The following is a 27,028-nucleotide window of genomic DNA, read 5'->3' on the forward strand; positions in this document are numbered from 1 at the left end:
AAAAATCACAAGAGGTGAGGGGAAGAAGGGGAAAATTGGGTTGTGGAGCTTAACATCGCTACTCTTTATACACCCTGCCCTGCCACGCGGTAAGTTGCGAACTCTAACGAGATCAATTATAACCTCTACCAATCTTCCCAGGCGCGATGGGCAGCAACCGGCAGACTTCATCCTGATGGTTTCTATCATGGTATATCGTGTTTCAAGTGAAATACTTAAAGGGCCAAGACAATACTTCAAGACTGGCGACTGTGCGGAACGCAATGACCATGTGCGTCGATCTACAAAGGCGAAAGAAAGCAAGCTGCAGGTTTTCAGGTCGAGTCGAGCCTTTCTTCTTTTCAGCCAATCTCACACGGTCGCCGACGAAGCCAGTCAAAGATAGTAGACATCATTCTATAACTGGTTTGTCGCCGGCACGAGGTCAGCATTGGCATCGACATCGACTCCGACTCCCAAAATGCAGATGAGAACTGGTGGTGTCCTTAGCTACAGGCGCCTTCTGCCGGCTAGCATGGATACCCCGGAAGGTGGTCCAACCCCTGCCGCATGCATTGGCGGTGAGTGTGTTTTCCAAGATATTACGTCCATCCAATACTTATTCAACATCGTGTCGTAGAATGGCCTGGGCGTAGAGTAGTGCCGCTGCCAGGGTACGAACGCTGACCTCACGCATACCGTGACGCCCCTTCCTAGATGGTAGGAATACATTTGACACAAGAAAAAAATAAGTATCCAAGTTACAGGAATTGCAATTTAATCTTCGGCTATACGTTCGAAGAACTGCTTAAGAGTGCTAGAGAGAACGTCCGGAAGAGCTTCCACATCGCGAAGGACAACGTAGTACTCGAAGGGGAACGAATCCAGGTATTTTTGCAGCTGTAGTTCCATCCGACCGTCCACATTCTTGAACTCCGCTCGGTCCATGTTGAGAATGGAACGTTGGCCGGCTTCCTTCTGGTTGGAGGACGCAGTGTGGAGTGAGTCGAGGATGATGAAGACGATCATAATGCGTTTCTCTTCAGCTCTTCTCAGAATCGTGCGGAGCTTCTCGTGGTCCTGGCACATTCCATCCGAGATGATGATCTCTAGTTGCCAGAGGTCGGTGGAGGAGGACGATCCCATCGCGCGACGCTCACGCGCGCTTTCGAGCACGTGAAGGCTGGTTTCTAGAAGGGACAGGACGTTGGTGGCCTTTTGGTTAAAGCGGAAAGCACTGAGGACTTTGGCGCCGGCTTGGTCTGTGAACGGTCCATCGTCGAACCCATGAAGGAGTTCCACTGCTTCGCCGAACTTTGCAATGGCAACGTCACCGGACTCCAAACGACCAAGCGCCTTTCCTATCAACGCCAGAGATTCGTAGGCAAGGTGAATGGAGTGAGATTCAGCCATGGATTTGGAGTCGTCGATCGCGATCAGGACCTGGTACTCTCGTTGACTGGGCTTGGTGCGCCGCAACCAAATCTTGTCTTTGGTATAATCACTGGCAATGTAGGAAATGACCTTCTTCATATTGAGTCGCTTTCCGGTTCGATAATCACCCTTCAATCGAGTGGCCAGGGTGGGCTCTAAGATGAGACGAAGTTGTTCGCAAAGAGCGTACGCCAGATCATGAGTGAGCGACTCGTACAGGCGCCATAGGTTCTCGGTGCGATCGCTAGGTTGGTCGGACTCGCGCCACTTTCGCAATTCAACTTCTACTTGTTCGTCGAGTAGCGCTTGGTCGTCATCGGCCTTCGGTGCGGCAAGGTCCGGTTGCATTGGAAGGGTTGACTGCAACGGGGTTGCATGTTGGACGACAGCACCCTCGACGTCAGATTTCTGGGCTCGAGAGGTCGACTCGCCATCGGGAGTGAAGGGCTCAGCATCCATGAAATCTTGGGTCGTCTCTGGTGGTAGATGCTGGTCGACATCCATGGCAGCATCGCCGAGAGGCGCCTCATCGTCTTGGGCAAACTGAAGGTCTTCAAGCTTGGCTGTTCTTTGGTCCTCGGCCGCAGCTAATGCTTGCATGGCCTGGTCGTCTTCTGCGTCAGGGTGAAGGTATTCTAACTGGGGCGTCTGCTGATCTCCGTCGAGAGGCGCTGCTTGAGGTACTTGTTTTTCTTGGGCGTTCAGGATCTCCTCGAAACGGTGTTGGATTTCCTTCATCGCATCACCCAAGCTACGCAGCGGATTGGGCAGTTCCTTGACTTCTGACCGAGTTTGCTTAGAGCCTTCTTGAGTGCCTGATGCTGCTGCTCCTGTTTGCTCTGTTGCCTCGGGAGGGGCGTCCGAAGAAAGTTGATCCGTCTGGCTAGGTCTACCGCACTGTCAGTTCGGCGTAGGTCAAAGGTCAAATGACTAACGACATACCCATCGTCTGCCTTCCTCTCCTCCGAGGACATAAAGCCCTGCCCTGTCGCATTCTGGGAGGTTCCAGGGTTCCCCGCTGCTGAATCACCCGAAACCTGGCCGCCTGGTTCCTGAAAGTCGGAGGCACCAGTGCCATTCGAATTCTCTACCGGCGCAATAGGTGTATCCTGCTCTCGCTCGCCTCGCTCTTCTTGTTCTGTTGGCTCCGCGTCTGCATCGGTTTCGCTGGTTAAACCATCGAGGAGAGCATTGTCGTCTCTGGCTTCATCCTCCCCCTCATCTCCTGATGGGACGTCCTTATCCATTTCGCCAACATCGCTTTGCTCCATTGTCTCCTCCATCGCGTCCTCGTCATCGTGCAGGTCATCCTTCATATCGATATCTTCATCAGCACCATCTTCACCCAATTCCAAGTCCTCCGGAAGGTCCAAAGTGTTGGCATCTGGGACGTGCTCCTCCATGGGTGCACCACTGACCGCAGGATTTGCTTCATCCTCTTCCGTTCCTTCAGGCTCTTCCATTGGTGTATCTTCTTCAGGCATCAGCTCGCTACGTTCCCCCTCTTCCTCCGCTTCTTCCTTGCCCTTATTCTCGTCTTTTCTTCCTTCCTTCCCTTCCCTGGCGGCCATCTCAGATTTGTCATTGGTCTCCGATGAACGGTCCTGGTCCGTTCGCTCCTTGTTATCTTTATCCTCTGGTCCAGACTCGTCCCCCCAAAGCTTTTCGTCAACGGCAGCAGGATCCGTGGCATCCAGATCTTCAATTCGCTCATCGAGTCCTGCATCGCTGGACGTGTCCGATTCATCGTCATCATCGTCTTCCCCATCATCAGGTACGTCTTGAAGCTCTCCTCCAAAGTCTTCGTTCATTTCAAGAGCGCCCTTTTCGTCCTCTTCTCCAACCTCGTTCTGATCTGGGTCTTCTCCATCTCCCTGGAGACCTTCAACCTGGCTTTCGTCCTCGATCTCGTTGCTGACATCGTTCTTTCCAGCACCTTCTCCTAGACCAACCCCGTCCGCGGCGTTCTCTGCCCCAGAATTGTCGTCGTCGGCTTCGTCGGCTTCTTCCGGGGGCGCACAGAACCCCTTTGAACAGAGTGTTTGGACCAGTGAGCAAAGGACATAGTCAAGCTTGAGAAGAGCCTTGGTCCAGTACAAGAGAACTGTGCAATGGTCGTCGGTAAACGATATGAAAGCTTTGAGGAAAGGGAGGGCGCGGAGAACAATCTCATTGAAAGCAGATTGGCTTTTGATTTGCGAAACTGTGTGCCCAACCTGCGTCTGGACGCCCGCGAAATTGGCCAGTGCAGTGACTTGGCGAAGTTGGTCGACGGAGCGACTGATTTCCTTGTCATCATCCGATACTGCACGTTGGCGTTCATGAAAAGCCTTGATCGACTGAACCGAAACGAGGAAGGAATCGATTAGCGATGAGACGAGCGTGCTGTCTGTTGCAGAGTCCAACGCGGATGGAGGGAGCGCGGGTACAGCCTTGACCTCGGAACGGAGCCAATGGTGGAAGGGGCTGAGAGCATGGGCCATATCTGGGTATCGTTTTCCCCAAGCCGACAACTGTTCCAGCAGCCCATTAACGAATTCGGTGACATCAGCCAAAATTTGGAGTTCATCTGTAGACCGGTCAACAACGTTCTGGTCGGGGAGCTCGAGAGCTTACCTTCCGTCAAGCACGCAAGCTCACAAAAATCTAGACTCTGCCTCAAGACGCTGATCGCGTTTCTGGTGTACACGCCCTGCGACAAGTACTGATCTTCGGACGCATACAGCTCGGGCGGAATGTCTAATCCCTTGGCGGAATAGTACTCCATCGTTCTAATCTTCAGTTCCTCCATAGCATCCACGATACGACAAGAGATGTCTTCGATGGACTGGATGTGTGGAAGAAAATCGCCGTCGTAGAATCGGAGGGTCTTCCCTTGGACGGTTTCTAATCGCTTGTACATGCGAAGCAACTTTTCGCGGATTTCAAGCGAAGCAATAAACCTACGGAATTGTCAGTTCAGCGCCAAACTGAAAAAAGATGGTAATTACCTTGTCCTGACGTCGAGTGCGACATGAAAAATGAATTCCGCAAAGGCTATGCCTTTGGAAGCGTCCCTTGTTGTAACATCAGAGTGGTGGCCAGTCAAGGAGGAACGCAATGCCGGGAGGCATCCCTGAATAGCTTTAAAGTAATGTTCTGACTTCTCGACAAGTGCGTCAGTTCCCCGGGGGAGCTGTCGATCATGAATCCAGACGTCACTCTTGGTCTGTCGGACGACGTCGATCTTGAGATTACAGGAGAACCCTACGCGCTTCAGTCCTCTGAGAAGATCTGACCATGCCTTGCGTTTCTGATTTTGGATGGATTTGAGATGCTTCGTTCGTTTCTCCCGATCCATGTCTGGTGGACAGGTGACTGAGGCGAGGCGTCGGCTTTCGGAAATAATTTCGCAGGCTAAGTCATCAGGAAGCCGGAAGGGCGAAGCTTGCACTAGGGGACGAATGTCTTGTTCAAGGATGGCTTCGAATCGTTTGTACGTGCGGCCGAGATGGCGAAGACGTTCTGAAGTTGAAGAGAGAATGTCAGCCGGTAGCAGGGATGGGGTTTCGAGCGATGTGAAGGTTGGGGCTGGGATGACTTGAACAGGATTGTCGTGGATGAATGTAGGTGTAATGTAAGCCGCGGAGGGTTGCTTCAGAACCTCTCGGAATTTGCGAACGATTTTGTAAAGCTGGTGATGTGACTTCTTCGCACTCTGCTTCAAGGCTACTATGTTGATGTCCTTCCAGCTCGCCAGCTTGATGAAATTCTTGATCTCCTTCTCCAACTTGACGCGTTCTCCAGACAAATGAACGACCACCTTCGGTAAGTAAAAGAGGAAGTGGTGATGGAGTGACCGTAGGATGTTGGAAGCGCGCAGGAGAGCCTCCTTCTCTCCGTCCTCGTACGTGCCCGCTAGAGTGGAGACATATTTGGAGAATGAAGCGAGAAGGTCCATGCGGCATTGGTACTCGCCTAATGGGCTCGAAGTGATATACTCCTTGATCAAGGGGATCAATTCCTCGAGGTATGAATCCACAGTTGTTTCCCCTGCTGCTTGAAGGACACCGCGGACAGCAGCGTTGTAGAGACGGAACCACCAAACGCCAGCCGAGTCCTTGCTCTTGTCAGCTTCTGTTTGAAGAAGTGATTGCCAACTAGCAAGCTCCAGTCTGCGCCAGTGTACGATCAAGGCAATCAATTCCTCCCGGAAAGGCTGTAAACTGTTCTCGCGATTGGCATAGATTTCCCAATCCTCGGACTGAAGGAGGAGCTGCTCCATTGCTGAAAGAGCCTTGGCTACAGGACTGTGAAGGTCCAGCTCCATGACCTTCAAGCAACAACTCGAAAGATGGTGCAGAACTTCTTGGTCTGGCCATTCGAGAATCAGTACACCCAAGCGGTCGTGCATCCTCTTCACTACGGGGAGAAGCCTTTGAACCTCGGCAACGTTGGGTTCCAGATAGAAATTCGGGAGTTCGTTGCCCTTCCCTTGCTTATCGAATAGGGACTCGCGGTGCTTTTGCAAAAGGGAAAGTTGGAACGAACGCGAAATGAGGTCGAGCTGCTTGTCGAGGATGGGTGTTTCGGTTTGAAGCGAGGTCTCGAGAGTGGATTTACGGAGTCTCCAGAAGAGCAGCTCGACATCAGGTTTATCGTGGTCTTCCTGAAAGAGGGCGAGGTGTATGTGCATGAGGGAAGAGATGTGATCGGGCAAGATATTAGAAAGACCGGGTGTCGCTTTCGAGGCCGATTTGGTATTCTCCAAGGCATCCTCAAACTCAGGGAAGAGCTCCAGGAATTCTTGCGTCTCCTGATCCGCGTCCGTTGGTGCTGCGCTCTCGACTTTGGATTGTCGGTACAAGGAATTGGATCTTTCCTCTGCTTCTCTCGATCGCGCCTGGTCGATGCTCCACACCCCGTACGCTCGCTCGTACAACGACTCGACCTCTCTCACCATGGGTGTCAACCTAACGCCCACAGCGACCTCGAACGCGATGGCCGATAAAGGGAGCAAGATATCCGTCGAAACGTCGGTTGCATTGGAGCGGTTTCGGGAGACGACCACGATCCGCCGAGCGCTTGAGGCTCGAGGGAATGTGACAATTGACGACCTCAGCTCCGAGACGACCTCTTCCACATCAGCACGTGGAGTTACTTGTAGCCGTAAACCAAGTCGGAACTGGAGGATAGCGAGTTTGATCGGACAAATAACGTCGCTGAAATCTTCGTAAAGTGTTTCCATTCGACGGAGGAACCCGTTCAACGATTCTTGAATGACCTTTTCCTGGAGACAGGCGAGCGCTGGCTGGGTTTTTGCCAGCTCGAGCAAAGGTAGGGTTTTCGAAGGGTGAAGGACTGAAAGGGAGAATTGGGTGACTTCCGCCCAAAACTGATGGACACGACAGAGGTCCCGGTTGTTATCCATCGCTGGCCATTGAGATAATTGCTGCCGAATCGTTTGTAGTTTCGATTCGAGATATCCAACAAGGTCATTGGAAGGATTTCCGGTTGTAATCTTTTCCAATTCTCGGTGCAGCAGGGCTTGCAACTCCGTGTAAGATTCCTCTTCCTTCAGCCTCGAGTGCGCTGCGTTTCGGACGGTCGCAGGGTCGATAGGAATGTTTGGGACGACGAGAGTGAGCAACATGCGGCCAAGCCCCAGCCAAAGGGCACCGGGAGAATCAGAGTGAACATAGGGTATGAAGGGCGTGAATGACTCCTCCGCAAGTGTTCTTAGCGGTAAATTTGTCGTCTTCAGGAAAGGCGCAATTTGTTCCCTAAGGTCCTGAGGTTGTGCAGCGCGAGTGAATCCATCCAAATCACCCTGACTGAAGTGCTCGTCGAAGCATGACGCAATCTGAACAAGGTGTCAGAGCAGGGACCTTGCATATCGACAGCAACACCTACGAGATGTAAATTCTGCGCGAACAGAGATGAAAGCATGGCTGCCGGCGTAATTAACTCTTGACACTGGGCGACGGCAACATCAATACGTGTCCGTATCTCTGTCCGATACCTGTCCAAGCCGTGGAGAGGGATTGGTCGATAAGAACTAGAAGAACATTAGACTGTGTGCATGTGATGAGCCTGCAAACTCCATTACCTGGACGAAACAGCATGGAGGAGATGCAAAGGTGAAAGCAGGAAACCCGGGCCATCGGCCTTGGTCTGATAAAGGCATTAGCTTGTTGATAATCTGTTGCTGAAGGCAGGAACTGACGATTGACGGATTGGAGAGCCATAAACCCTCCAACAGACTTGACATTGACCGTACTCGGTTCTCCAAAGATCCTGCAAAAGGTCAATTGGAAATGAAGATGTCGGTGGAAAGATGATCTCCTTACTTGTCTCATCATTTTTCGACGACCAGACGAGATGTTGGTATGGGACCAAGCGATCAATGGGCGAACTCGAGTCTGCGAGATGGAGATTGATCACTGTTTGAAGAGATGCACATGTCTAATTGTGTATGAGCGAACCATTCGTTGATTAGCCAGTGTCACTGCAATCTAAGTCGCAAAGATATTACCTTGTTCAAATCGGAGGAGAGTTTTGATATTGCCGTTAGCTCCAAAGCAAGCAACTGTTGATCAATTCCGTCCGAAATGGCCGCTTCCAACTTCTCGTCCTCAAGTAGAGGCACGCACTGTGCGGTTGAGTTCAGTCGAGAGTGGCTGAAAGCCATCGCAACGCCTACCTTGTCGAGAGATGTCCAAACTTCATCATCAACAGCGTGAGGCCGCAGCATCGCTAGTGCCAGTACGTCGAAGATCTGCCGGCGAAGTCCTACAGGAGGGTGAACGAAGGTCGTCACGCAAGGTTCGAACCACTTACCAACCGGCTGCGACGAGACAATTTCGGGACGCGAGGCACTGATGGTGTAACGCGAGACCTTGGCACGCTCAACCGAGTAGTGCTTGTAGAATGCTTTCCAAAGACTGATCAAGCCGATACCAGTGGAAAGCTTTAGCTCCTGGTACACGCGATCTACACAGGAAGCGACCTTCGAAAACATGCCTGGTGCGCCTTGTAGGACGTCGAGGATATGTAGGATAGATGCGTGTGCCTTGGAAAAGTCGAAGACGGAGTTTTGCGAGGTTTCTTGTAATTCCTTCACTCTCTTGAGGAGAATAAGCCCTACCTCAGCGCCGTCCTGCCTCCCTTTGAGTATATAGAACGTGACAATGTGGACTATACTTACAGCGCACGAAACCGATCCGCTGAGGCCCTCCGTCAATATCGAAAGGATCGCTTCTTGGAGGGTATCAACGAGATTTCGAATGCCTTCTGATAATGAGACAAAACTGCTGTCGAATTTATCTTGAGCGACGGGGGCCGACGACTTGGTGGCTACTTGGAGAAGATAGTGTTGCGACATCAATTCCAGATAGTTGAATAATGATTCGTGTGGCGACGAAAATTCGTCCCGAACTGCCGTTGATGACGTCGATAGGAACAGGTCCAGGGGCTACTTGGCAGTCGTTAGTTGTCAGGCGTTGTACCATCAAAACTGGACTTGCCTTGAAGGAAAGAAGTTCAGGGTGGTCTTGACACAGCCTGCGTCGGAACAAATCAAGCGTTTGATTGTTCATGAGGTCAGGCACATCAAAGAGGAAGTTTCGGATAGATGTATCTTCATCATCTCCCAACAACGGCAAGGAGCGGTTCAGGAGTAAGGAAGTCGACGGCGATAATGAACGGAGGATAAAAGGAACCGAGAACTTCCAGTCATGCCTGGACGCGAGTTTGAGCATGATGCGCTGCGACGAGAGAGAGATGGACTTCGAGGGACTCTGCACTTGGCCTAGGGCCTTGGGTGCGTCCGTATTAACTTGCAGCGCTGACATTCCTCTGCGGACGGCGTCGAATTCGGGTATTGACAGATGTGGCGTTACATCGCTCGGGGTTCGCAAATGGTCGCGAACGGCGGCCTCGTCGTTTGTGCTGGGAGAGTCGACGAGCGCGATTTCGATGCCTCGATTGCGCATGGCCCGGGACAATTCGCCGTGTTGAGGATCTACGAGCATGAAAAGTCGGAAGTCTTTATGTGGTTTGATGATTTGTACGCGACCATGCAGGAAGCCTCGTTCACTAAGAACTAAGGATCCTTCCGACTCGCATAACGAGTTGAGGCGATCGAGGACAGATGGGTTACAGAGGTTGGCGCCATCCAAGGCGACCCAGTGTCCCAGTTTCATGGCACGAACGAGAGGACCGTCTACCCATTCAAAGCGACCAAGAGCGTTCTTGTTCTCCAGTACGTGTTCCAATTCTTGAAGGTATGTTGTGAAGCCGGGACACACATTCGCCTGAACCAATTGGGATAGAAGCTGGCGAGCGTCCTGGAGGCGTTCTTCAGAGAATATCATGCTGAGAGAAGACCATAATGATCGCATCTTCGCCTCTTGGTCATGAAGGATGGACCAAGTTTTCGAGCCTGTGGTAAGTCGAAGCTCTTGTTGTACCATTTCCAACACGTCGCCGAGAATCTGTCCAACCCTTCCACGGACATCGAGTTGCTCGAAGCTTCCAAGAATATCTGTGGTGTCGGTTGCGTTGTTGATGGGAATTTCCTGCAGGCGACAGCCAGCCAAGTTGGCGAATGTACGGACTAGCTGTGTTTTACCGCTATTGCGCGAACCAACCACGATACTGAGCCAGGATTGATTGATGCAGTGGCCAATGGATTCTATCGCAGAAAGCTGGTGCTGCAGAATTCGACCCGATCTCCGTGTACCACACAGGTTTCGACGTTCGCCAGTGAAGTGACCGATCTGCAGCAGCGAAGGGGAAATAGTATAGGGAGGATTCTTGAGAGCGTCGGAAGTCGTGTTGAACGTCGCGTCAAAAATGTCGCATGCGCGGGATCGGTCCTTCGGTGAGCGGAATCGGTCCAAATAAATTGTACGTAGGTACTGGCCAGGATGTCCGGAGGTCTGGGACTGGCAGAGCGTTCCCCAGCGAATGATGTCACGGAGATTGAATTCCCATGGTGCCCCCTCCCTGCCGAACGTCTTTCGGATGACGACTTGCTCGTTAAGTTGGCCATTGAAGGAAATCATGTCGCGAAGCGCGTCTTCACCGAGCTGGGAGAAAAGATGGCGACACACAAGCTGGTAATCTTCAGTGGTAAGCTCCTCCACGAATACCTTCGTGAACCGGTTGACGAATGACTTCGGTAAACCTTTTCTTCCCCCACCCTGGTTGAGGGGATTCTGTGCAGCGAAAATCCTAAAGGACGGGTGGCATTGGAAGGTGCGGCCGAGCTCAGGGATATAAACCGAGCTTCGGTGATCCAAGACGGCATTCAACCCCTCCAATACGGCCTGAGGAGCAAGGTTCATTTCGTCTAGCAAAACCCAGTGTCCCAGTTGCAACGCTTGCAAGAATTCTCCATCTCTCCACGCAAACTCTCCTGGTTTGCCACCTTCAACTGGCAAGTCGGAGCCGAAAAGGTCGACCAGGTCTGTTTGATCCGAAAGATTGATCCGGTGAAGCTTATGGCCGGTGATGTTGGCGAGGGCGGCGATCAAGCTTGTCTTGCCGACGCCAGGGCTACCCTCGAGTAGCACCGGCTTGGAGACCTGGCAAGCGCGGGCAATCCGCATTGCATTGCTTTGTGTGGTCGGGGCGGAGAGAGTGAAGAGGTGTGGTTTAGGTTGCAAGCCGCCGCACTTCATCGAGAACGGGCCCAGTTGGATGTGGGAGTGTGATGGGACGTCCGCGAGCGCCTCGTAAGGTTGAGGAGGTATTGGGACAAGGGCGTTGAGCTTCTTTGAAGCTTCGTCTTGGATACGCTTAATGGAATCCCTGGAATACCCCGATAGCTGGGGTAGCGATCCCAGCCCATCTAAATAGGTCATATGTGCAGCATGGTGCTGGATGGACATCATCAGTGGGACTATCGTCTTGGGTGTTCCACAAGTAACTCACAAAGATATGAGACGCTCTGACCGTATCCTGATTCCCAGATGGCAATGCAGAGTTGGTGAAAGCGACCCACGCCTAGAGCCAAATATAAAAATTTAGTCCGTGACCAAGGACAACAAGCGACGTACCAAAATGTCTCGCAGCCCCAGCAAACTTTTATCGCCCACACGGCTGCAGAGCCATTCCACAAAGTCGAGGATGTGTCGTGTGTAAACTCGAAGGTCTTCTTTCTTCCAAAGATTGTCGATAATGAGTTCTAAATCACCTCGATCGTCGACACGGGGGACATAGATCTCGGTGAAGCGGTTCCGCAGGGCTGGAGACAGTTCCTTCTTGCCGTAATCACCTCCAGGGTTCATCGTAGCGATAAGCTTGAAGTTTTCTGCAGCGGTAATGATGCGCCCTTCGAGATCGGAACCGCCTTGCTCTGCTAGCACGATGCTCCGAGCGGGTTCAAGAACACTGTTGAGCCGTTCGAGAACAGAGTCTTCGGCAAGGGATATTTCGTCCAGCAGGAAGACATCTCCGTCACGCATGGAGCAGATCAACGGACCGTCGTGCCATTCGAAAATCGACTGTGATTGAAGGAACTTCGTCTGGACCTTCTGAAGCTGGGTGCGCGAATCTGCATCCAAATCGGGGGCAGTCTTTAAGGTCCGTTGAACCAGGCTTGGGACCACCGCGGGGTCAGTGTCGACATCGCAGAGGCGCAACTTCTGAAGGACCTGGGTTGCGTCTTGCAGAGCTTCAGCTTGCATTGCGGAACGGTTTCTTAACGGGCGCAAACCACCAATGATGTCAGCGGTCTCGGTGTTCTGATGGCAGTTGAGACCACGCAATTGTTGATTGGTGGCATCGGAAAATACTTGGCAAACAGAGGTCTTTCCAGAGCCTGTTTCTCCAACCAGGAGGACGGGTTCGTTATACTTGAGGGCACGAGCCACCAGGACAAACAACCTCTGCATTGCCTTGGTCCAGATAACGTTCGCAGTTTGGGGGAAGGGGCAGCCTAGGAACTGGATGACATCGAGTTCGGGTCGCTTAAGGTCGTAGAGAGAGTTTTCATCGATCTTGACGCCCATGATCGTCTCGATGACCTCCTTGACGGCTGCTTTGTCTTCTTCTCGCCTTGTTCGTTCTGCCAAAAGCATATAACCGTTCTCTGCCAGTTCTTGGTACCCTACGGCATCCCTTCCAGCCCAACGGAACAAGTCTCGGAGAGTTGCAAAACCTTGCTTGCTCTCGAAGACACGACTGCTCTCACGGCGCTTTTGTAGTTCCCGGAAGACCATCACGATCTTCTTCCCATAGGATGGGGCGATGCGGCAGCGTTGGCACAGGATGGTTTCGAGCTCGTCTTGCGGTACGTCGTCGAAATGAACTTCGAGGAAACGATTCCTAAAGGCCCGCGAGAGGACCTTCCGACCGCCATACAATCCAGGTGGATTCTGGGTAGCGAATAGCATGAAGCTGGGATGAGGTCGAACAACTTCTTGAGTTTCTGGAATCACTAGTTCTCTATTGTCGTCCAAAAGCCGATTGAGCGCCTCCAGAACCTCGCTGGGGGCAAGGTTGAGCTCGTCCAAAACGATCCAACTCCCGGTCCTCAGTGCTTGTACCAAAAGGCCATCGCGGAAGACGAGCTTCCCGGTGACAGGGTCGGAAACGTAGGAACCAAGGTATTCTTGGATATCGGTATGCTCGTGGTTGTTGATGCGAATGAAATGGTGTCCCGTGCGTTTGGCCAGGTACTCGATGGAACTCGTCTTTCCACTGGAGGTGGGACCTTCGATAAGGACGGGGAACCGTTTGGTGAGGATGATACGGGCGAGGTCGATGAGTTTCTTCTCCACTGAGGGAGTCATGATGTACTCCTCAACGGGATCTTCCGGGAGGGGTCCCTTCTCCAGATAGAAAGGGCCAAACTTGACATAGTTGTCTCTATTAGCAGGAGGGTTGGGCTCTTTCGCCAACATAGATCGAGGATTGCGGACGCCATTGAGGAGGTGCTTGTGGGCCAAAGCGGTAACGACTTGCGCACTCTGCTCATCCAACACCATGGTAAACGCCATCAAGCATCCCTCCCAAACGGCTCTCCGAAGAGAGTAAGCATGAGCGATGTCCGAGGCAAACGTCAGGGCACGGGAAAGCGAACGCATACTAAAGTGTGGACGGTGGTTTGAGCCATCGGCTAACTGGCGTTTCTCGACGAGATCTTTTACCGCCATGTAGAACTCCGCGACGTTCATGATGACGCCTTTATCTCCAATGGCGTGGGATCCGATGTATTGCTCGATGATACTGAGTAGGGTATCTTTGTCCGCATCCGGAGGGGGGACGTCGATCTCCGTGAATCGAGCGCGGATATTAGGCGCAAGGTCCTTCTTGCCGACATCGGTTGCGGGGTTCATGCATGCGAAGAGACGGAAGTCAGGATGCCGGGGGATAGGTTCAAGTTCCCCGTTTTCGGTGAGTGTGATAGATGCTGTTGGACCGTGAAGGAGGCTGGTGACAGACTCCAGCGTCTCCGGGCTCGCCAAGTTGATTTCGTCAAGAAGTATCCTGAATCCATAGGTTAGCGTACAGTGAGGCACAGTGCAATGCAAGTCGCTTTTCTTACCAGTCGCCCTTTCTAAGCGCCTTCACCAGAGGACCTTCAACAAATCCAAAGGCAAATTTGCCCTGCCCGTGTACATGCTGCACCTCAAACTGCTCTACACTGGCCAGGAACCTGTTCCATCTATCTAGCGAAGATGAGGTGCCGTTTTCATCGAGCTTCCGACGCTTGCGAGGTAAAGTGGATTCCTGTTCCCTGTCCAGACTAGATTCTACATGAGCGCAGTGAACAATAAATCGATCACAGATGGCGCACCTTTGGACGCCCTTCTTTAACAACCTCTCCTGAGCCATCCTAACACTCTCCTTCCATAACCCAATTGCCCTCTTCCACTTGGCCTCGTTCACAGCCTTCCTCACCTCAGTTTCAAACTTCTCATTCTTCTTCCGACTGAAGGTCGACCCGAAAAGCTCGATGAACTCCTCGTATAAGGCGAAAGCTGGGACATGTGCATCCACAGGCTTCAGGCCTCCAATCAAGTCGGAAGACTCTGTCTGATGAGATAAATTGAGGGAGATCAGAGGCCTGCGCAAGAGAGACGCCATGTGGGTGATAGCACTGGTCTTTCCTGTTCCCGTTTCTCCGGTCAGGAGGACGGGTTCGTTGAGGGAAATTGCGGTTGCCACACGTGAGAGTAGGCATACTGCCGGGCGGTGGAGTGCGAATGGGCGGCTTTGGTGATTCGAAAGATCTGACTTCGTGATTCGTGCGGGGAGGTAGGTTCTTCCCACTCGGAGTCCGGTGGCATGGCCATTGGCGTCTTTTTGAACATAGAAATCAGGCGTTTTCTTGTTGATGAGCCAGTGGCATCGCTCTTGATCCAAGGAGAGATGTTGGGCGATCACACGAGCGACGTTCTCTGTGGCAGCCCTAGCACTCGCAGTCAACGTCCCGGAGCCAAAGAATACATCCCTGGCCTCTAGGAACAGGTCCTCTCGAACAACTGGGTTCGAGAGCAAGTCTGCCAACGTAATCTCCGAGGGGTTTTGGACGTCGATATCCATCGCTTGAGAGGTTGGAAGTAGCCCTTCCAGCCGTTGACAAAACTTCACCAGTTCACGCAACCCAACTGTCCTGGATGATGATGCCCGCGGTTGCTCTTTGATCGAAGTCCAGAGGTTGATGGCAGCATTGGCCAACGCGCCCGCCAGGTTGGGGAATTGAGTCTTGATGATGGTCTCGAGCTCGGCGGGTGTTGCAGACTGCAGTGTAGTTTCATAGAACTTGTGTGCTCCGAAGAAGGTCGGCGAAGGGAACTTCCCTGTGGGGGAGGGGGCAATGGACCGTGTGGCGAAGAGCATGAAGTCTTCATGGGCTTCAACCTCTCCCCGCCCCGGTACATAGATGGATGCCCGCCCTCCGATCCATTTGTCCATGCCCAAGGATTCGACAAGAGGTTTGAGCGTCCCCAACACCTCGTTACTGGCCCGGTCAACATCGTCCAAGACGATCCATTTGCCCTCCCTCATGGCGCGAACGAGGACTCCTTCCTTCCATTCAAAGGTTCCTGGCTGCGTTGTCGAAGAAATGTATGACCCAAGCAACGAACGTGGGTCCAAGGAGGTGTCAGCGAGGTGAATCGTGATGATTTGGTTTTTGACATTTGGGTAGAGTTGCGCCGCCAAGTAGGCGAGGATGAGGGCCTTCCCCGCCGAAGGAGCCGATGTAAGCAGGGTCGGTAGTCGTAGAGACACATGGTGGGCAAGGGATCTGAGGGTGTCGTTGCCCGACGGCGTTGGAATATAATTGGTCGGTTTCGGGGGGAGAGGAACGGATTTTAGGAGGAGCACTCCTTCGATGTTGGCAAGGTATGGGCTATGCAAGTCGTCAGTATTAAGGCGAGAAATAGATCACGTTTACAAACCTCAAATCTGCTTCTTCGAGCTGAACTCGGGGCTCGGTGTCGTCGGTAGGATAGAAGTTGACCACCTCTGTCACCAACTTATTCCTAGTCCGACACACTCTTTCACTCTCAGCATTTTCCAATATCCAGCAATCCATGTGCTTCGTAGATCCATCAACCTCGCTCCCATATTCCACAACGCACTCCGAGTCGTCGTTCCGACCAACAACCTCTTCCTCGAGACGCATACTCTCTGCATCTCCCATCCCAACCTGGATGGCGTAGCATTTTGCTGCGAGCAAGCGAATACCGTGTTCAAGCCCATTCGTCCACATCAAGGTGGACAGTAGCGCAGGGGACCAATTGCATTGCGAAGGTAGTTGACGATTAGCGCGTAAAATTCGATAGTAGGCAAGTAGAATTGCCGATAGCCGTGATTTGTCTATTGATTCTAGTGAAGTGGCGCATACGAAGGTGAGGGGTCCCCGCGGGAAGTAGTTTTGCATAAGTCGTGAAAGTATTCTACAACGATGATTTAGCTGCGGAAATGAAGTAGAAGAATGTTGAACGCACGGGAATAGTTCCTCGTGAACCTCCAGCAAGTATGCCAGAGCACACAGGTTTCTCTCTGGATTTTTTCCATCCTCCAGCCATCGAGCGCACAGGTCCATGAGTATAGGGCGAAACAAAGTCGCGACGATTTGAGTATAGGCTGGATTCGACAACAAGGTCGACAACGTGTTCAAGAAAGACTGCGTGTTAGATGCATTTTGGAGCTCTGTGATAGAGACTGATCCTGGTGGTATGACAGAGGCTAGATGCTGAGTTTGTCGCTGGAGGTGGACTGCGAGAGGATTTTGATTTCGGTATGTCGTTACGGTCGTCATTGTGATAAAGTTTTGGATGGGATCTTGAAGGTCATTAGCACTGTTCCAAGCAACTTGGGAACATACGGTACCTGAAACCATAAAACCCGTCTAAAGAAGGGCGTTTTGAGGTCGTCAACCAGACAGAAGATGCGAAAACTCAAAAGTTCGTCTGACAGTGATTCCCATTTGGGCACCAAAAAACTCGCGATCAGATCACGTGCACATGGAGAATAGATAAGATAACAAAAGATCTAGTGCGGCACTTTTACATTCGACTACTTGTACGTTACTACTCTACATCCTCTCCAATGGCCTAATGGTCAACAGCTTCAACGCACTACCGAGGACATCCCTGGCACAGAAATAGAGGAACAAACGCGCACTTGCTTTATCCTTTTCGTCTTCACCAAGACTCTTCACGACAACTGCATCCCAAGCGCTGCTGATGGCATGGGCCAACCTGAAGGCGAAGGTGACGACTCCACTTGGTTCGTGTGTCTTCAAGGCAGTCTTGACCACGTCTGGGTACGATCCCAGCAGGAAAGCGATCTCCCTAGCCTGGTTGGGCGTGTGTGGTGACGCAAGGAGTTCGAGCTTGAGGTCCTTGGGCTCAGCCAGAGGGAGGAGGTGCGGGTTCTTCCTCTTGAGCGACTCCAGTCGCACATGTGCATACTGGAGATAAGGGCCGGTATCGCCCTCAAACGACAACATCCTCTCCCAGTTGAAGGTGTAGTTGTTGATCCTCTTCGCCGCCATATCCTGGATCTTCACGCCAGTAATACCAATCTCCCTACTCGTCGTCTCGGGATCCTCCACAGCACTGTACTTCTCCTCGTTCGCCTTCATCTGCTCATGCATCACACTCGCCGCCTCGTTGATGATCTGGTTCAAGAATACCACTGTCCCCTTCCTCGTTGACATACCCTGCACCAAGCCATAATTGATGTGCAACAAATCCTTCGCCCAAGGGAACTCCATCAACTCCAACACCTTGAAGAACTGCGCGAGGTGGAGATCTTGCTGACTCGAAACGACGTAGATCATTTTGTCGAACTTGTACTTTTCGTAACGCTCGATAGCACCGCCGATATCTCGCGTCAAATAAATGCTGGTTCCGTCCTTCTTCCTCACCACAGCCTTGCCCAGCTTCCACTTCTCCAAGTTGATCAACTTGGCGCCGTTGGACTCCTCAATCAACCCCATTTCATCCAACCGCTCCAGTGCCTTGTCTATGCTCTCCTTCCCAACCTCACTCTCTCCGGTATAGACATCGAAAGACACGTTCAGTCTTTCGTATTCGTCTTCGTATTTTTTGATTGACATGGATCGCCAGACTTTCCAGTTCTCGAGGGCAGCGGGGTCGCCATCTTCCATGCGTTTGAACCAGGCGGCGGCATTGGCTTTGACTTCCGGGTCGGCTTCAGCGTCCTTGTTGACCTGGACGTAGACGTCGAAAAGGTGTTTAATCGCGTCGGCCTCGAGAGCTTCTTGGTTGCCGTACTTTTCGTACCCGCTGGCGATCATACCGAACTGGCGCGCCTGTTAGTACAAGCCAGGACCACGAAAGTGAATGCGCACCTGAGTGCCCCAGTCACCGAGGTAATTCATTGAGACGACATCCCATCCACATGTCTTGTAGAGGTTGGCGAGGAAGGCGCCAATGATCGTACTCCTCAAGTGGCCGACGTGGAAGCTCTTCGCAATGTTGGGGGAGGAATACTCGATGATGACTTTCTTGCCTTCTCCAACACTATTTTGTCCATACAAGCCGTCTTCACGTCCAGCAGACTTGGGGACGACATGTGTGAGTTCGTACACTTGAGTGAGCACGGCACGAATCATGTTGTTGGTATTGAGTCGGAAGTGGAGGAAGGCTTTGTCGTGGACGACAGATTCGATGTATTCATTGGGTGTAAACTGACGTCCCCTTGTAAGCTTTAGTCTCAGACATGGGGGAGAATAAACACGCACCTTGTCGATGACCTTTTTCGCAATCTCGTCGACCTTCCCTGGAAGCCTAAATCGGGGAAGAGCAACAGTGAAGTCCTCTCCCTTCTTCCCGTAATCCACTCCGTCATATGCCTTCTCGATGGGCAGTCCGAGCGACTCCGAAAGAAGTTGTGCAATCGCAGTCCTGAAGCTGTCCAACACACATGCTGACGGGTTCGTCTCTGGAATGACCGGGAGGGGTGGCAAAGAGAACGAAGGCTGATAAGATTTCAAGAGCTGAGAGGCGGTCGCCATTTTGGCTGTGTTGTTGGTGACTTTGACAGTCGAAGTCGTCGTCGACAGCGTTCTTGGCGATATTCTTAAGCGCAGAGAAACAAAGGTCGGTCTCTGGCAACGAAGGTTTTTGAGGAAAAGGCGGGATATAGATAGGGAAGCCAGTTTTGTCAGTGATCGATGGAAATTGCAAGTCACGGACAAGTCACAAATGTCAATGACACACGTGGTCTGGTAAGCGCTAAAGGGACCAGTGGCTGTGCCTTCAGTGCGCGACCGACTCGGCGGGAAAGGATCCTGGCGTCGTTCCTCCTTCGAGAAGCACAGCAGAGGTCCCAATACTGAGTACACATGTATAGCGTCTAGGACATTGTGAAAGCATGGAAGTTATGTAAAAAGCTAATATGTATCATTCTATATCCTTTCCGAATTACTCCATGTCAAGATAAAGGAAGGGGAGAAATCGATGGTAATACAAGTCCCTACAAATTCAAAGAAATCCGGAAAGTCACAGCGTGTCCAATAAGGCAAAATGGTCTGATGACAATAGCGGAAACACCTATGTCCGTAGAATGGAGGTCATTAAATACTATTGGGCACGATGATATGAGTCTGAACAGAACTCGGCGAAGGCGTCGAGGGCAAGTCGGAATCCGACCCCGCTTCGTCCGAGCCAGAGTCAGCAGGTGTCTCCACATCTTCTTCGAGATCTTCTCCTTCATCGTCATCGTCCTCTTCATCTCCCTCTGCGAAGGTTTCTACTATGACATACACCCTTTGATCGGCCTCCGCCACCTTGGTGTATCCCTCCTCACTAACCCAACACCCATTCTGCGCAAGAGCATCGAGGATGGAATCTTCTCCCTTCATCGCAGTTGACCAGCGCACAATCCAGTGCCTAAGGCAACTCTGGACCGCTCTTCTCTTGATCTCCCTCTCGATCTCGGTGCCAGGGAGACCAGAAACTTTGATAACCTCCAGCTTGGGGACCAGCAACGGTTTGGAGGTATGCATCGTCTTGACCCCTCCTTCCGACTCCCCCGTCAATACACTCCAAAAACCTGGCCCAAGCCTCGAGAAGTCTACCTCCAACCGCTTCAGCCCTTCCAATGCGCCGAGGAGCGACTTCCAGCTTCGAAGGCTGCAATCTAAAGCGGATATGACTACGGTTTCGAGCTTGGATATGTTGGGAAGTGGGCCGGTATAAATGGACATCGTGGTCGGTGATGGGGATACCACCTGTCTATCCAACACCGTGTCTGATAACAATGACGAGACGGACATCTTCGAACGAGAATCGCTGCCGATGGGCGGGGTTGCAGGGGGCGTGGCCATGACCGTAACCTCGGTCTTGCGAGTAACGAGGTCGATGAAGGTGGTATAGTCCTGATCGCACAAATCCCACGTAATCTTCTTCACGTTGGGGAGATGCAACCTCTCCATAAGGTCACAGAGGTAGTCCGGGTCGAGGTCCGTCAACCCTAGGTCCGTCAAATGCTCGAGGATTATCTTGTTGCTGGTCTCGTGCCAAGCGAGCTTGTCCTCCCCCGTGTCCACTCGGGGGCCGGAATAATGAAGGTTGAGACTCTGGAGGTTGGGGCTGTTTCGGAGGATATGATCCCAGCATTCGTAGGATGGTCGTATGTTGTCGGGATGGAGAGCAAGCTCCAACTTTTCCAAGTTCACCAGGTAGGGGCTACGGGTCCATGGGAGGTTGACCCCGATCAAGGACACGTTCCGCAACCTGGGGAGGGAATTGCTGAACACAACGACTGGTGGCCGATACGTCGCTAAGTACAGGTTCTGCGCTGTGCGATAGTCCTCGAAGTGATACAGCTGGAGGGTCTCCAATCGTGGGGCTGGACCACAAGAGCCGAGGTAGTGTCTGGCCGAAAGCTTGCATTCGTTGTCACGGACCTTGAGGTGGAACGATCGCCAGTGAGCGACGTGGGGGATGATCAATTCAAAGATGGCGTTGATCTCCTCGCGGCAGAGTGTGACCCCGGGGATATGCTCTTCCTGCGCCACAGTATCCACTAGGATATCCAATAGGTAGTTGCTGGATGCAGAGCATCGCTCGAGGTAGGCTTTGGCACGGGGGATGTGGACTGGCTCCCGAAGGTGGATGGTCTTCCATAAGGAGGGAGTCCGGATGGCTATCTGGCGCCAGCGGTGGCACACATGGGAGGCCAGCGTCTGGAAGGAGGAGGGAGGTGGGTAAATATCTTGGTTGGGCTTGAGTAAGAAAGGCGAATCTTCATAGAGATAGTCGTATCCCGCGCCCAGAACGAATATTCGAGTGAGAAGTTCGACAGGGAGAGTGTTGATGGATGCTGGCCGGTGCGAGAACTGGTGGACTTTCATGGCGAAGAAAAGGTACGGAGTCGTCGACAGGGTCTGTACAGAAAAGTGGGTATCCTGTTGCTGACCAACTTGTCCACGGTGATGAGCCCCACGGTCCTGGGTTGTCGGGGTTGCTCGATGCACGAAGGAAGTCTGACAATGGCCGAGGACATTAGGCGGTTGCCCGAAAGCTACAATCTTCCAAACCCACCTTTTGGGCGATGTTACCTACAGAGCCACGACAACAAGAATTTAGCACAATGAGTGGACCAGAAGGAGAATTCGAGCAATACACACCGCTTCCTGACACCGCGTTCCAGCTGAAGAGCGGTTATTACGGAAGACAGTCGCCGTGCGCTAGAACAAAGATGAACAGGCCCTGGTCGTCGCGGAGGCTGACTGGGAAGAACACTGCTTAGTCGATGAGAGGACACGATGCTCAATAGCAGCATCAGCCTTCTACATGACCCGACGATCCCCAAAGCCCACAGTTAAGAACCTTCGGCAAGGAGCATACTGTCAGTTAAAGTAAAAGTTAAATCCCCGATCTGCAGACCCAATTGCTGGTTTTGGCGCGTTGCTTCCCGTCACCGAAGATGGACAGCTTCCACATCGACACACCCTGAAATCGACGTTTATGTATCGCCGCAGGGGGTCCTGTAGGATGAACTCGCAGGGTGCAACCGCCAGTCAAGGGAAGGAAACTCCAGGGCTGACGCCATCTCCGCCCTGGTAGGATATGGAAAAAGGCAAGGTAAAGAGCGTGCATCAAGGTGGGACCGTTGTGGCTATCGAAAGGTGAGAAGAATCTCAGTGGCGCAACTTCCAATCCAATCGTGACGGGAACACTGAATCAATGAGTGTTTTAGTTGTGGCACGAGAGGATTGCGGATGAAGGTAAAACAAATAATGAAGAAAGGGTCTGGACGGGCCCACGGGGCTTCTGATTTCAGTGATAAATCAACGCCGAAACCACTCAGTAGAATATACCAGCCTGCATAACGAAACAGAAAGTATGGGCAACTATGCGAAATACATGAGGTTGTTCTTCTTCTTGCTTTGTACTTGGGGGATTTACGTCAGTATAGGAGGTCCAAAAATTCGGAATTGGATATCTCACCTTCTGCTATACCGCTCAAGAAGTGTTCGTGATTTAGCTTAGTTGCACCTTCGCGTAGTGCAATCATACCGGCCTCCACACAGACCGCCTTGAGTTGGGCTCCGTTGAACTCGTCCGTACTCCTAGCAAGTTCATCGTAGTTGACGTCTGGTGAACATGACATCTTCCGTGAGTGAATCTCCAGGATACGGGCACGAGCGGTCTCGTTCGGCAGAGGGAATTCAATTTTCCGATCCAGACGACCAGAGCGCAGCAATGCAGGATCGAGAATGTCAATTCGGTTTGTTGCAGCGATGACCTGCCAATTGCTTGTCAACTTAAAGTCTGAGTAATTCATAGGATTGAGCTAACCTTGATACGTTCATCACTTCCGAAACCATCCAGCTGGTTGAGAAGCTCCAACATGGTTCTCTGGACTTCACGATCACCACTCTTGTCCGAGTCGAATCGTTTGGTTCCAATGGCGTCTAGTTCGTCGATGAAAATGATAGCAGGTGCCTTCTCCTTTGCCAGGGCAAATGCGTCCCGAACGAGCTTGGCGCCGTCACCGATGAACATCTGAACCAGCGAAGGGGCAGCGAGCTTGAGGTAGCAGGCGTTGGTAGATGCAGCACATGCTCGAGCGAGAAGGGTCTTGCCCGTTCCTGACGCAACGAGGATAAGTTTTGACGAGACGAACGCCAGCAGCGAGCGTACCTGGAGGACCATACATCAAGCAACCCTTCGGCGGTTTAATTCCGAGGGTCTTGAACTTGTCCGCTTGTTCCATAGGCAGGACGATAGCCTCGACTAGTTCCTCAATCTGCTTTTCCAAACCACCAATGTCGGTATACTTCTCCGTCGGCCGTTCATCAACTTCCATAGCCTTCACTCGCGAGTCGAATTCCACGGGGAGGGTGTCCAGAATGAGATAAGAATCCTTGTTCACACCGACGAGATCTTGTGGTTTAAGGTTCTCGGGAGGAACGAGGCCAATCATTGGGAGGAAAACGGTTTGCCGTGTTGAGGTTTTAATGACCGCACACTTTCCTTTCCTCATAGAGTTCTCGTCCTGTGCTGAACCAGCTTCCTCGCCTTCAGGATCCAGGTCAAGAATCTGAAACGCAATAATTAGCGGGGTGGGAGGACGTGATTAATGGTTTACCAACTTCGACGACGTTTGCAACAAGGTAAGGCAATACTTTGTTCTGTTTAATCTTCTCCCCGTTGTCACGAATCTTCTCCTTCATCACGCTTTGCTCGTGTTGCAGCCGGAGGGTCTCTGACCTCATAACCTGCCGATATCGTTTTAATTCTGAAAGACCGCTTCACAGATCGAGCATACCTTGATGTCGTTGTCAATTAGCCGTGTTCGTGTAGCAATTTCGTCTGCACTCAGAGAGAGAATGTCTTCAGGAATATCGTCCCAAGTTTCCTCGGGCGGGGGTGGCGGGACGGTATCTGGGGAGGTGTCCATCTGTGCATTGTCTGTCTGATCTGTCGAGGAGAGCAGAGGCGTCTCCTCTGGCTTCTTCTCTGAGTTTGATGGAGGATCGTTGGGCGGCGTCGAGGAGGACATTGTGCTCGTCGTCGTTGTTGGAGGAAAGCTTGGAATTGCAATTAATGGGTAGCCCACGACGCGTAAGGACACGCGTCGCCCATTGGCCTCTGTTCCAAACAACGACAAGCAACATCCATCACTGGTGCAACCGACCCGCTCACTGCTCTTGTCCTCATGGCCGACGCCAATGCAATACCAACGCCCGAGGACAAGTCCCGTTATGATGCCCTGAGGAGGGAGCTGACCCAGGCAATTCCCAGGAAAAGGCTGATCGACAAGCAATTGGTGAGCGAAAATCTGAATCTTAACACAGTCTGCATCGTAGTGACCACTGACCAGGCCCAAATAGAATTGCAAATATACAACCTCGAGGCCTCATATTTGACGGAGACTGCTGCCCATAGCGGTGGCAACATCATTCAAGGGTTTGAAGGATATCTCAAAAACCAGACGGCAACCAGGAAGAAATATGAAGTCGGTGACCAGGACCGTGTCTTCTCAAACAGCAGCACTACCTACCAGAAGGTACGCGATCGACGACATGGCCTTCCGCTCGACTGACATCGTGTAGTCCTTGGACTTGACCGGAGAAGGGGACGAATCTACCGCCCCTGATGACTTCAAACAGCCCATGAATGGACCGACGACTGTTGTGCTTCCTCCGGCTCCCAAGACCCATGAACAGTCTCTGCAGGCCAAACGAGCCAGGGACAAGGAGTATCAGCGCAGGAAGCGCGCTAGTGCAAGCCTTCGAAGTACTGCCGGCGAAAGTGAAGAAGAAGTCAGTGCCTCTTCAAGAAGAGCCAACAAGCGAGCGCGGGTAGCCGATGACGACTGAAACCTGAAATGTTGTGTATCTTGTGTGAGTCTATCTGCTTGTTGTTGTGAACCAAAGCTAATGCACCAGTAGGTATACTATTGTAATGGATATAATGATATTGGCTTCATGTAAAGTTACAGGTCCAACGTTTGCAGGAAGGCCTTGATGTCGTTCGCGTCCTTCCCCTCGCCATCAGGATCGACGGCCTCGATGCATCGTGCGATGGCAATAGTGTGCTTGACATCTTTGGTGCTAATCCAAACCCGTCCATTCATTCCTATTGCTGATTCCAATGGGAAACGGGCTCCTAACAGCGGGAAGAGGAAGTGTCTTGGGTCCAGAAGACTGGAGCGAAAACCGGTCAAGAACGCGACGGTCCGAACGAACAACACTTACTCTCGGCAGAGCTTCAAGCTACACTTGATCATGAATCCGCCCTTTAATTCTCCAAAGCCCTCGGCTTTTCTTGTCTGCGCGTCGAAGCACTCGAGTTCCGGTTCCATGTCCTTGTGTGCAAGAGAGACTCGGGCATAAATTAGGCTGCCCACCTTGATAGAGAATATTGTCGATTAGTGACCTAGTGGCTGTTTGTGGCACGACGTTACCTTCAGATTAGGTTTATTCCGTTTAGTAGCTCCTTCGAAAGCCAGAGCATCAAGTGAGGCCTGGTGCGCACTTCCAATATCCACTCGATATCCTTCGCCAAGTCGCTGGGTTACGACGCCGATTACAGATTCCTGCGGTGCTGGGACATACTGCGGCAGTGATTAACATGAATACCCGAGAGCATGAAAGGTTTGGAGACGAACACGCCTTGAATTGCCCTCAACCCACCATTTACTTCGGTTTGTAGAGTGGTTTAGAACCCCTGCCTTGGTGGATATCACTGTAGTTTCTGAACTTTCGCCTGTATAATTGGATTGCTGTAATAGACCAGGGCCCAACTTGAGGTTCACATGCTTTGCAGGGACTTGTTCTCCGGGAAGAACGACGGCCATGGTGGTCAAAGAAAGAAAAGTTACGAAACTTCGCAGGGCTTTGCTCGCCATCAATCGCGGCGCTCAAGCTCGGACGACGCCACCACGGTCTTGCGGCGACCTCCACCTCTCTTCAAGCGCTGCGATATGAGTACACCCTTGCTCACGGATTTTCCGGAGCTTTCTCATCTATCGTGAGTAGACAAATGTGGGTGTTGGAAGATGTCCTGCTGACGGCTTATTGCAGCCGCGAAGACCTTGAAGAACTCCTAGAGGATCCAACCTACTTCCAAGCGATTTTCCATTCCCTACAACGCGTCAAGGATCTGTACAATCAACAGGCAGAACTGGGCTCTGCAAACGAGTCGATCGCCAGTAAGCAGTGATATGCAGGCCCCGACGATCACATCGATGCTCAAAGCACCTTAGAGAACAATCTCGCTCTCCAGCAACCGCTCTACAAACTCCGGGAAGAAACTCAAGCGGCGTTTGACGAAGCTAAAGCGCTGGAGAAACGATGGCTGGAACTCGAGAAGGAGCAGCGTGAAGTCTACCAGGTCTGTCCTCGCCTAGACAACAACCTCTTCCCGGTGCTGAGATGCGGCCGAGCAGAGATTTACACCACAATTCCTCCTCATGCGCCTCAAGCACAGTATCACCGCACAGGACGACGCTTCAGAGGCCTTAGCCTCCTCGTTTGTCCAGCAACTTCCCGACCTTCCTTCGTTGGATCGGGACGGCGGGGGAAGCAAGCAAGCCAGGGGCGGTCAAGAAGTCGACCAATTCATTAAGGAGTTCAAAGAAGCGCGGAAGATATACCACAAGCGAGCTCTTTGGGCTGAGAAATGGAGTCAGGGACAGGTTTTCTGGCGTGATAGCTGAATGGTCATGCCAGGACATGTTCTACTACTGCCTGTGTCCTCAACACAACTCTATCCTCCGGCTCCTTGTCGGAACCAGTGCCGATCCTCAGCCCACCTCGCCATCCTAGGCCGATATTCAATCTGGTCATCTTACCCAAATCCCACCGAAACGCGACATGTCAACAGACCCTTGGACGCGCGTCTCATCCATGTTTCCGACCCACTTATTGTCACCGCGCTTCAGAAGAAACTTCGGGCTAATAATTTACCCTGCACCTTCAGCACAACGACAGCGAGTTGCCAGTTCGGTCGGTGGCCTCTTCGATTGCTCCCAGTCGCTCACCTGGCCTCCAGCTACGGTTCCCATGCGAGGTAGCGTGTAAGAGGCCGTTCTCCTAGCCCACGGTTCTCTCGGACTGTGTGAACTCGCCTCGATGTCATTGGCCCTTTGGCATCGCATTTGCATGTCGCCCCACCCTCCGTAG

The 27,028-nt window shown here is 52.1% G+C and overlaps 7 protein-coding genes across 7 annotated transcripts; 2 read left to right on the plus strand and 5 right to left on the minus strand.

The window, feature by feature from the left end:
* Positions 1-756: 756 nt before the first annotated feature.
* Positions 757-16,675, minus strand: CC1G_07173 (MDN1 midasin family protein; the record flags this gene model as incomplete). Its single annotated transcript, XM_001835697.2, has 19 exons — positions 757-2,302; positions 2,356-3,982; positions 4,030-4,355; positions 4,404-7,255; positions 7,306-7,450; positions 7,502-7,566; positions 7,619-7,689; positions 7,743-7,857; positions 7,928-8,044; positions 8,096-8,184; positions 8,233-8,551; positions 8,600-8,866; positions 8,901-11,276; positions 11,332-11,403; positions 11,457-13,890; positions 13,949-14,149; positions 14,201-15,760; positions 15,810-16,310; positions 16,362-16,675. The coding sequence occupies 19 exons, from the start codon at positions 16,673-16,675 to the stop codon at positions 757-759; spliced, it is 14,997 nt and encodes a 4,998-aa protein (XP_001835749.2).
* Positions 16,676-16,951: 276 nt separating this feature from the next.
* On the minus strand, positions 16,952-18,901 carry CC1G_07174 (arginyl-tRNA synthetase; the record flags this gene model as incomplete). Its single annotated transcript, XM_001835698.1, has 3 exons — positions 16,952-18,187; positions 18,236-18,574; positions 18,629-18,901. The coding sequence occupies 3 exons, from the start codon at positions 18,899-18,901 to the stop codon at positions 16,952-16,954; spliced, it is 1,848 nt and encodes a 615-aa protein (XP_001835750.1).
* Positions 18,902-19,462: 561 nt separating this feature from the next.
* CC1G_07175 (hypothetical protein) lies at positions 19,463-21,244 on the minus strand (the record flags this gene model as incomplete). Its single annotated transcript, XM_001835699.1, has 1 exon — positions 19,463-21,244. One exon carries the CDS (start codon positions 21,242-21,244, stop codon positions 19,463-19,465), a length of 1,782 nt encoding a protein of 593 aa, XP_001835751.1.
* A 980-nt stretch (positions 21,245-22,224) lies between these two features.
* Positions 22,225-23,901, minus strand: CC1G_07176 (hypothetical protein; the record flags this gene model as incomplete). The annotated part of the gene is made up of 6 exons (XM_001835700.2): positions 22,225-22,287; positions 22,344-22,641; positions 22,695-22,987; positions 23,040-23,439; positions 23,492-23,617; positions 23,668-23,901. 6 exons carry the CDS (start codon positions 23,899-23,901, stop codon positions 22,247-22,249), a joined length of 1,392 nt encoding a protein of 463 aa, XP_001835752.1. The 3' UTR covers positions 22,225-22,246.
* Positions 23,902-24,057: 156 nt separating this feature from the next.
* On the plus strand, positions 24,058-24,721 carry CC1G_07177 (hypothetical protein; the record flags this gene model as incomplete). Its single annotated transcript, XM_001835701.1, has 3 exons — positions 24,058-24,168; positions 24,223-24,408; positions 24,455-24,721. The coding sequence occupies 3 exons, from the start codon at positions 24,058-24,060 to the stop codon at positions 24,719-24,721; spliced, it is 564 nt and encodes a 187-aa protein (XP_001835753.1).
* Positions 24,722-24,837: 116 nt separating this feature from the next.
* CC1G_14989 (exosome complex exonuclease RRP40) lies at positions 24,838-25,701 on the minus strand (the record flags this gene model as incomplete). The annotated part of the gene is made up of 4 exons (XM_002910612.1): positions 24,838-25,048; positions 25,100-25,251; positions 25,309-25,458; positions 25,513-25,701. 4 exons carry the CDS (start codon positions 25,699-25,701, stop codon positions 24,838-24,840), a joined length of 702 nt encoding a protein of 233 aa, XP_002910658.1.
* Positions 25,702-25,827: 126 nt separating this feature from the next.
* CC1G_07178 (hypothetical protein) lies at positions 25,828-26,671 on the plus strand (the record flags this gene model as incomplete). The annotated part of the gene is made up of 5 exons (XM_001835702.2): positions 25,828-25,874; positions 25,928-26,055; positions 26,110-26,237; positions 26,293-26,541; positions 26,576-26,671. The coding sequence occupies 5 exons, from the start codon at positions 25,828-25,830 to the stop codon at positions 26,669-26,671; spliced, it is 648 nt and encodes a 215-aa protein (XP_001835754.2).
* Between the last annotated feature and the right edge of the window lie 357 nt (positions 26,672-27,028).

This window comes from Coprinopsis cinerea, assembly GCF_000182895.1.
Source record: "Coprinopsis cinerea okayama7#130 chromosome 8 map unlocalized cont3.8, whole genome shotgun sequence".
Lineage (NCBI taxonomy): Eukaryota > Fungi > Basidiomycota > Agaricomycetes > Agaricales > Psathyrellaceae > Coprinopsis > Coprinopsis cinerea.